This window comes from Chenopodium album, chromosome 7 (genome assembly GCF_948465745.1).
Source record: "Chenopodium album chromosome 7, dcCheAlbu1.1, whole genome shotgun sequence".
Taxonomy (NCBI): Eukaryota; Viridiplantae; Streptophyta; class Magnoliopsida; order Caryophyllales; family Amaranthaceae; genus Chenopodium; species Chenopodium album.
In genome coordinates this window covers 61,956,738-61,967,286 of record NC_137840.1, presented here as the reverse complement: position 1 = coordinate 61,967,286, position 10,549 = coordinate 61,956,738, and the positions used below count along the sequence as shown (strand labels likewise).

General features: G+C 25.6%; 1 protein-coding gene across 1 annotated transcript; it reads right to left on the bottom strand.

Moving 5' to 3' along the window:
• Window positions 1-5,784: 5,784 nt before the first annotated feature.
• LOC145640427 (protein FAR1-RELATED SEQUENCE 5-like) lies at window positions 5,785-9,253 on the bottom strand. The gene is made up of 5 exons (XM_081691711.1): window positions 9,199-9,253; window positions 8,369-8,883; window positions 8,136-8,275; window positions 7,001-7,564; window positions 5,785-6,712 (listed from the first exon to the last, which is right to left on the bottom strand). Exons 1-5 carry the CDS (start codon window positions 9,251-9,253, stop codon window positions 5,785-5,787), a joined length of 2,202 nt encoding a protein of 733 aa, XP_081547837.1.
• Between the last annotated feature and the right edge of the window lie 1,296 nt (window positions 9,254-10,549).

The following is a 10,549-nucleotide window of genomic DNA, read 5'->3' as shown; positions in this document are numbered from 1 at the left end:
AGAGAAGCAACACCAAGAACGAGAGGATAATAAAGAAGAAAGACAAGAGTCGAAGGAAGGAGAAGGACAAAAGGAGCAAGAAGGAGATTTGGCAAAAGGTTATGATCTAAAGTATTTCTATTATGTTCTAAACTAAAGTTTTCTACTATGCTCTATTGTATTTTTCCCTTTTTTTCTAAAGTTTACCCTTATTTTAAAAAGGAAAATTACTAAAAAAAAAGGAAATAGAATATTTGTATATGCTTATGTTCTAAAGTTTACGCTATATGTTCTAAAGTTTACACTATATGTTCTAAAGTTTGCACTTTATGTTCTAAAGTTTATGTTAATGTTCCAACTCAAATTCTTATGATACAAATATAATCTAATATTGTGTTTTATAATTATGTTTTCTAGAACAAGAAGAGAAGCAAGACCAAGAACGAGAGGATAATAAAGAAGAAAGACAAAAGGAGCAAAAAGGAGATTTGACAAAAGGTTATGATCTAAAGTATTTCTATTATGTTCTAAACTAAAGTTTTCTATTATGCTCTATTATATTTTTCCCTTATGTTCTTAAGTTTTCCCTTATGTTCTAAAGTATTTTTATTATGTTTTTAGATTTTCTATTATGTTCTAAAGTTTTCTATTATGATCTATTATATTTTTTCTTTATGTTCTAAATTTTTCCCTTATGTTCTAAAGTATTCCAATTATGACATAAAGTTCTCTATTATATTCTAAAGATTATAATATATGTTTGAAATTATTTATAGAACATGTCAATCTTTTAAAGTACTTTTGATTATAAAGTATTTCTATTATGTTCTAAAGTTTTTTATTATGTTTAATTTTATTTTTCCCTTATGTTCTAAAGTTTTCCTTTATATTTTCAAGAACAAGAAGAAAAGCAAAAACAAAGACAAAAGAATAATCAAGAAAAAAGGCAAGAGGCAAAGGAAGGAGAAAGACAAGAGGAGCAAGAAGGAGAAAGGAAAAAAGAGAATGAAGGAGAAAAAGAGGCAAAAAAGAAAGTTGAAGCAAAGAAAGGGTAATCAATGTAACTTATTAATAGGAATATTTAATACATTGGTTTTGGTTTAGAACATATGTTGGACGATTTGGTAAAATCTTAATATAGGATTAATGGTTTGTGTTTTCTAGTTATATATATTGGTTTTGATTTTGGTTTGTTATTAGTATTTCAAATATGTTCCAAAGTATATATATTTATGTTCTAAAGTATTTCTAATTATGTTCTAAATTACTTGCCCATGTTCTAAAAGTAATTTTTATTTTGTTTAGACAAAAGAATAAGCTTAAAATTTTCTTACGTACAACAAAGAAGAAAACGAAAAGGAATGACGACACACCAAAGACACCAATTCCTCCAAAAAAGATGCATAAAGATATTTCACCTCCAAGCTTCAATTTGTTGACGCCCTCACCAATAGTTGGTAAGTTTGACTTATTTTAACTTTATTTTTGTTATATGTATATTGGAAATTTATTATATTTATTATGTCAAAAGTTTTTTTAATGTTCTAAATTTTTTGAATATAGATCATCCACCTACATTGAATGAAGGAGAAGAGGACAACAAAACCAAAAAAGAAAAGAAGAAGCATGTTGAAGAAAAGAACAACAAAGAGAATAAGCAACGGTTATTAGATTTAGGCTATGGCGGTTGTTTGATTATTATTTGATTTTAGTTGTTGATTGTTTTTTTTTTTTTTTAAATTCAATTGAATAGGAAGCAAGAAGAAGAAGAAGAAGAAGAAGAAGAAGAAGAAGAAGAAGAAACGAAGAAAAAAAGAGGAAAGGATAAGCTTCCAATGTACTTGCGTTCGCCTTTTATGGTTAATCATGAAAAACTCTTCAACAATGTAGATCATAAAATGATAGCTGAGTATGCTTTTGCTCAAGGAGATAACGCGTAAGATTTCATCCATCTATTTTTATATGCTTATGATAAAAGTATTTGATTATGTCATAAAATATATATATTTATGTTCTAAATATTGTATTTATCTTCTAAGGTAGAAACTTATGTTTTAAAATACATGTTTGAAATTCCCATCTTCGTTTTCTAATCAAATTCAATTTTGATGGTTATATTTTTTCTAAGTAAATGTTCTAAATATTACAAGTTTATGTTCTAAAGAACTATGCTTGTGTTCTAAAGTTGTATGTTTATGTTCAAAATTACGTGCTTATGTTCTAAACTATTATGCTAATGTTCAAAATTATGTTTTGATTAATATAGTTTATGTTCTAAAATATTTCTGGTCATGTTCTAAAATTTAGTTCTAAAGCACTATGCTTATGTTTAAAATTATGTGCTTATGTTTTAAAGTATTTTATTTATGTTCAAAATGCTGTTTTGATTTAATGTAGTTTTTGTTCTCATTTTAGGGAACTTTTGCATGCTGACAAAGCGGCAATAGTGATTAGGAGAGATGAGATGGATAGTCTTTCAGGATGTAGTCACATGTTCAACAACATTGCAGATGCTTATGCTTTCATATTAAATTGTGAAAACAAAAGGCGTGGTGTAGACAAGAAGAGTAGATTTTTTTTCTCTACTGAATGCTATGTATGTTCTAATTATCTTACTATTATATTCTAAATTACATGTCAATGTTCTAAAGTATTTCAAAAAATATTCTAAAGTAGTTTTGATTTAGTTCTAAATTACATGTCAATGTTATAAAGTATTTCAATTATGTTCTAAATTACATGTCTTTGTTTTAATTATATGTCAATGTTCTAATTACTTGAGTTTTAATTTTTTTTTTCCAGCTCATTCTTTGCACTGAAAAATTCATCAAAAATACTGAAAGTTGGGAAGATAGAAAAAAAGCTTTGTTTCATCAAATGAAAAATGAAATGACAAATGCCGAAGTAACAACATTTAACAACTTTCAATTGGTAAGTTTTTTTTTCTTTATATAGTGTTCTATTTATTTTTATTGAGTTCTAAATTACATGTCAATGTTCTAAAGTATTTCTAATTATGTTCTAATTTATTATTATAATGTTTTAAAGTATATGATTATGTTGTAAACACATGTTTGATTATGTTCTAAAGTCTCTGATTATGTTCTAAACGTAGGTTTTCTTTCCGGCTGTTTTACCGGATCACTATTATTTGTTGTGCTTCAACTTTATGGAAGGTACTCTTGATGTCATTGATAACATGATTCTTCCACCAAATGTTTCGGTAGAAGACAAATATGGGGATGATTTTACAAAAATGGTAAGGTGTAAAGTTTTGATTTAGTTAATTATAATTTTTTTTTATTATGCTATAAAGAAATTTAGGAACATTGATATCATATGGAACATTAACCTTATTTGGAACATTAACATAATTTTAAGTTATTTTTATTATGTTCTAAAGTTTTCCCATATTTTTTAAAGTATTTCTAATATGTTCTAAAGTTTTCTATTATGTTCTATTATATTTTTCCCTTATGATCTAAAGTTTTCCCTTATGTTCTAAAGTGTTTCTATTATGTTCTATTATTTTTTTTCTTTATGTTCAAAAGTTTTTCCATATGTCCTAAAGTATTTCTATTATGTTCTAAAGTTTTCCCTTATGTTCTAAAGTTTTCTATTATGTTATATTATATTTTTTCCTTATGTTCTAAAGTTTTCCCTTATGTTTTAAAGTATTTCTATTATGTTATAACATTTTCTATCCATATGTTCTAAAGTATTTCTATTATGTTCTAAAGTTCTCCCTTATGTTCTAAAGTTTTCTCATATGTTCTAATGTTTTCCATTATGTTCTAAAGTATTTTTATTATGTTCTAAAGTTTTTCATTATGTTCTAAAGTATTTTTATTATGTTCTAAAGTTTTCCATGTGCTTCAATGTTCTAATTATATTATTAATTTTTTAGTTGGAAGCATTTGGTGAATTTTATGAAGAAGTTGATAAGAAGAGTGCAATTATTTCCACTTATGAAACAAGAAATGTTGAGATGAGATGGAAAAGCAACCAGAATAAACATGATTGTGGAGTATTTCTGTTGAAGCACATGGAATCCTATGAAGGCCAATGTCAAAAACAATGGAATTCAGGACTAGAGAAGGATAATGTAAATACAAAACATATATGATTAGGTTCTAATTACGTGTTAATGTTTTAAAGTAATTCTTATTATGTTCTAAATTACATGTATATGTTCTAAAGTCATTTTTTTTTTTGTGCAGTTTGAGCAAATGAAAAGGTTACGAGTGGAGTATTGTGGGAAGATTATAACATCAGAAGTAAATGAAAAACGGAAAAGAGTGTTGAAGATGGCTAGAAAGTGGTCAAAGATCAACAAATTTTGATATTTGATTGTGTAAATCTCAAGTATATATAATAGTAATTTTTTGTACAAATATATGATTATGGACATAACTGTTTTGAACATGTGTATATTTTGAAACATTAATATCATTTGGAACATTAACCTAATTTCAAGTTATTTTGATTGTGTTCTAATGTATATAAAGTAATTCTTAATATGTTCTAAGTTGCATGTGTATGTTCTAAAGTAATTCTTATTATGTTCTAATTTATTATTATAATGTTTTAAAGTATTTAAGTTGTTACTTGCAAAATTTGCGCAAAATAAATGGTTCACATTAGTTGAAAAATATTATGTTATCTCATACTCATCCAACCCCATTCTCATATTATAATATTGCCAAAAATTATGTTAATAAAAGAATAAGAGTTATAATATAATCATGTTATATTATAATTGTAATCATTAGGATATAGAGAATAATTGGACAAAAAATAATATGCATTATGTTCTCAAAATAATAAAAAAATGTATAAAAGAAAAATTTACACAAAATTTTTTCCATGTACTATTTCCTAAAAATAAAAAGTCCCATGCGGTTGTACGAATAGCATAATCAACCAGAAAAAAAAAATTAATAATTAGAACATAAACACATTATAAATTTTAGAACATATTTGATGCATTTTAAAACATAAAGTATTAAGTTTAAAACTCAAAGTATTTATATAATATGTTTTAAAGTATTTTTATTATGTTAGAAAGTTTTCCCTTATGTTCTAAAGTATTCTATTATGTTTTATTATATTTTTCCCTTATATTCTAAAGTTTTCTATTATGTTCTAATGTTTTTATTATGTTCTAAAAATTTCTATTATGTTCTATTATATTTTTCCCTTATGTTCAAAAGTTTTCCCATATGTTCTAAAGTATTTCTATTATGTTCTAAAGTTTTACCATATGTTCTAAATAATTTTTGTTATGTTCTAACATTTCTATCCATATGTTCTAAAGTATTTCTATTTTGTTCTAAAGTTTTCCCTTATATTCTAAAGTTTTTTATTATGTTCTATTATATTTTTTCCTTATGTTATAATAAGATCATGTTATTTTATAATTGTAAACATAAGAATATAGAGAATAATTGGACAAAAAATAATATGTCATTATGTTCTCAAAATAATAAAAAAATATATAAAAAAAAAATTTACACAAAATTTTTTTTTTTGTTCTATTTCCTATAAATAAAATGTCCCATGCGGTTGTACGAATAGCATAGTCAACCTGAAAAAAAAAAAATTAATAATTAGAACATAAACACATTATAAATTTTAGAACATATTTGATGCATTTTAAAACATATACAAAATGTTTAAATTAAAAATTCAAAATATTAAATTTAAATTCAAACATATTTGATGCATTTTTTCTTATGTTCTAATTAGTAATAATTTTAATTTATTACTAATTAGAACATAAGAAAAAAATGTTTACTTACAATATCACTTGACTTTCCCTAGACAATTACGACTATCATGATGACCAAGCTCTCCACATGCTCTACATAATCTTTTCTTTTTTTGACTTTGTTCAACAGCTTTTTTTCTGTCACTCTTCATTCTCTTGTCACTATTTGGAACATGCGTATCATTTGGAATAGGGGTATCATTTGGAACATTAACCTGATTTGGAACATGAACCCCTGTACCTTTGTTTTTTGAAATTTTTGGAGCTTTAATCAAAACTTCAGAAGGTAAACTAGCTCCAATAAGCATTTCAATGTCTTTAACTTTGCTACAAAAATTGTTGCTTCCATTTGTTGTTTTCTTCTGTTCCAAATCTATTCTCATGGCTCGAAGTTTTTTGACAAGATCACTTAAATCATCTTCATTGTTTTGCACTAAACTCACATAAGCATGAATTTCACACCACAAATCATTTAATAGCATCTTTTTATCTACAGCATTAAGACATTCCTCTAAAACATTACCCTCTAAATCAAAAATGGGCTTCTTATAAGCCATTGTACACCATCTATTTAGAACGTAAGTGTTGGGAATTTTTTCTAACATCCTTGTTTTCCACACCCAAATCATATGCCTACAAGGCACACCATCACGTTCAAATTTTTTACAAAAACACTTGGTATCTAAGGTAGTTGGATCAAAAACAACATCAAAAGCCCTCCTCCTAGATCCTTCCCTTAATTTGAAAATGTAAATCTCATTGTTATTCTTCATCTCCTCAACACCACAATTAAAACATCCAATTTCAAGCTCATATTGAAAATCATAAAAAATTGTTGTTGTAAACAACTCAGAAGCATCTTTTTCTAAAGGAATTGGAGTCTTACACTCTGGACGCTTATTCTTTGAATCATTATCCATTTTATTTTGAGTGTGCCTTTGAGCATCCAATGCACATTCAAACCTATAGAAAATAAAAATTAACTTTAGAACATAGAAAATAACTTTAGAACATAAAGTGAATTACATTAGAACATATTAAAATAATACACATAATCTAAATACTATTAAAACATTAAACTAAAACTTTAAAACATTTAAGACAATATTTATAAAATAAAAGAGAGTTGAAAAAAATGGTAAAATTATAAAATAAAAAAATAAAAAATAAAAAATAAACTTTAAAGCATTAAAGAAAAACTTTTGAACATAAAGATTAAAATTAGAACATATTTAGACATTTACATATTACCTCATGTAAAACTCAATCAAAGTGAGATGGGGATTTGTGAACATAGTGAAAAAATTATTTTCACTTTCGGATCTAGATGTGGTCCTCATGATGCCACCTAAAAATAAATCTCTGAAATACGCTGGAATCCACATATCACGTATGTTGAACATGTGAGCCAACCACTCATGATCGTTCAAATTAAATTCTGAAATAACTTTGTTCCACTTTTCTTCAAATTTTGCTGGCTCAATCTCTAAATGCCAAACACATGCACAAAGTTTTTTCAAAAAATTAGTTTCTTGGGTAATTGCCCGACCTACTTTTTCAGGCACCTTTTTCATAATATGCCACATACAAAACCTATGTTCTGTAGTTTGAAAAACATTACGAACAACAACTTTCATTGCAGGGTCTTGATCGGTAATCAAACACACAGGCTCATTATTTCCCATTGATTTAAGAAAAGTTTTGAAAACCCATTCGAAAGATGATATATCTTCATGAGCTACAAAAGAAGCCGCAAAAGTAACACATTTCTTATGGTGATCAACTCCAGTAAATGGACCAAAGATCATATTATATCTGTAACATACACAAATTATATATGCAGAAAATATTATAACATAAGGATTAACTTTAGAACATAAAGGTAAATTGTGTAGCATAAAGGTATACTTTAGAACATTAAGGATAAACTTTAGAACATAAAGATAAATTGTGAAGCATAAATGTATACTTTAGAACATTAACGATAAACTTTAGAGCATAGAAATTTAATTTAATTATTAAACTTGCCAATATTTTAGAACATAATGCATCTATGTTTAGTATATCAGCAATATATGTTTAGAACATTAGCAATATATGTCTAGAACATAAGATATACATAATTTAGAACATAAGAAATATATGTTTAGAACATCAAAACATGATAGATATTAATTTAGGAACATAAAAATATCTACATTTAGAACATCACCTGTTTGTTTGGAACGTTGTATCAAAAGATACCATATCACCAAAAAGTGCATAATTTTTGCGACAAATAGGATTAACCCATAAAGCTCTACAAAGTCTACCTTCTTCATCAACATCATAGTAAAAAAAAAAGGCACTCCAAAGCAATTCCTTATTTTGAAAGTTATCCACAAACATTTGGGCATCTGATCCAGCAATATAAGCCTTCAAATCTCTATAAAAGTTTTTGAAATCTTGTTTAGATGCACCAACATTATCATGTGATCCAGCTAATTCTTTCATCATTGTATAAGACCTCACAGGACCAACATTTACCTGTGTACAAAAACAAAGAGAAAAAAAATTACTATGATTAAAGATCAACTTTAGAACAAAGAAAACAATATTTGGCACATAAAAATAAATCACCTTTGAATTATCAACAATCAACTTCTTATGCATAATATGCATTTTTCTATTATCCTTTTGAAATTTTGCACAACTTGGAGTATATAAACAATGATTATGTTCTTCTTTGAATTGACTAACAACATACTTTCCTGCATCATATCTCATACATATGTGAGCATTGCATCCTACACGAGTCACTAAACGTTTCCTAGTAATACGAACTTTTCCTTCTTCATTAACAGTTTGTTGAGCAATAGGTTTTTTTGTTGCCTTGAAACCATCCTTATTACAAACTCCATATTGAAAAGCAATTATATCTTTGTTATTCTTCTTCCTTGTAGTAGTAGATTTCCTAGAAGTAAACCCAGCGGCATTTGCATATGCTTTATAAAAACTAAGACCCTTTTCGGGATCTTTGAATATCATCCCCAAACGAGGTTTTAACTCTTCGGGAACACTTGGAATCCATTCCTTAGTGGTACCACCAGGGCTAAACGATCCAACAACCTCAGGAGTACGATAAATAACACCAACTGCATTAGAACATAAAGAGAAAGAGAAACATACATAGAAAACTTTAGAACATAATGAAAAAAGTTTAGAACATTAAGAATAAAATTTAGAACATAGTAAATTACTTTATAACATTCATAATAAAATTTAGAATAAAGTGAAAAAATTTAGAAAATAAAGAATTACTTTAGAACATAACTAGAATTTTTTTTGAATATTAAACAAATTTTGAACATAATCAACAAATTTACAAAATTACTTTAAAATATACAATTAAGTAAAGTTTAGAACATGTAAGTAAATTGAAATTAAAGTATTAAAACAATGAAAATTACCTGAATGAGTAACAACGGAAGAAGGAGAATTATCTTGAACATCATCTAAATCCATGAATATGCCAAAACCTAATTATCATAAATACAAATTGTAGTAAAAAACCAATCTAAAATTACTTATAGAAGAAAAAGGTAATTAAAGTTTATGTATTATTTTTCCCTTATGTTCTAAAGTATTTCTTTTATATTCTAAGATTTTCTATTATGTTCTAAAGTATTTCTATTATGTCATAAAGTTTGTTATTATGTTCAAAAGTTTTCTATTATGTTCTATTATATTTTTCCCCTTATGTTCTAAAGTTTTCCCTTATGTTCTAAAGTATTTATATTATGTTCTAAAGTTTTCCCATATGTTCTAAAGTTTTCTACTATGTTCTAAAGTTTTCCCTTATTATGTTTTAAAGTTTTATATTATGTTATAATGTTTCTATTATGTTCTAAAGTTTTCCCTTATGTTCTAAAGTATTCCCTTATTATGTTCTAAAGTTTTCTATTATGTTCTATTATATTTTCCCCTTATGTTATAAAGTTTTCCCTTATGTTCTAAAGTATTTATATTATGTTCTAAAGTTTTCCCATATGTTCTAAAGTTTTCTACTATGTTCTAAAGTTTTCCCTTATTGTGTTCTAAAGTTTTCCCTTATGTTCTAAAGTTTTCCCATATGTTCTAAAGTTTTCTACTATGTTCTAAAGTTTTCCCTTATTATGTTTTAAAGTTTTCTATTATGTTCTAAAGTTTTCCCATATGTTCTAAAGTTTTTATTATGTTCTAAAGTTTTCCCATATGTTCTAAATTTTTCTATTATGTTTTATTATATTTTTTACTTATGTTCTAAAGTTTCCCCTTATGTTCAAAAGTATTTCTATTATGTTCTAACATTTTCTATCTATATGTTCTAAAGTATTTCTATTATGTTCTAAAGTTTTTCCTTATGTTCTAAAGTTTTCTATTATAGTAAAAAAAAAAAAAACAATTTGAAATTAAAATCCAATAATAGAAAAACTCAAGCAAGAAAAAAAAATTTGGAAAAAAAAATTGAAAATGAAAACTAGAAACTTAAAAAAAAAAAAAAAGCGAAAAAAATTAGGGAAAAAACGAGGAAAAAAAAACGAATTAAAATTAAAAAATTGAAATCGAAAATAAAAAACTGGAAAAAAAAAACGAAAAATAAAAAAAAAAACTGGAAAATATAAATAACAAAATGGAAAATCGAAAAAAAAATTTGAAAATAAGAAATTGAAAAAAATGGAAAATCGACAAAAAAAAAATGGAAAATAGAAAAAAAAATCGTAAAAAAAATTGAAAATAAGAAATCGAAAAAAAAAAAAAACTGGAAAAAAAAACTGAAAA

Excerpts from the sequence above, each read along its gene's own strand:
- LOC145640427 (XM_081691711.1), bottom strand. The coding sequence starts at position 9,253 with ATGGATTTAGATGATGTTCAAGATAATTCTCCTTCTTCCGTTGTTACT. Across the intron at positions 8,884-9,198 it reads TTCCGTTGTTACTCATTCAG|TTGGTGTTATTTATCGTACT; the intron begins GTAATTTTCATT and ends GTTCTAATGCAG. Across the intron at positions 8,276-8,368 it reads TGATTGTTGATAATTCAAAG|GTAAATGTTGGTCCTGTGAG; the intron begins GTGATTTATTTT and ends TTTTGTACACAG.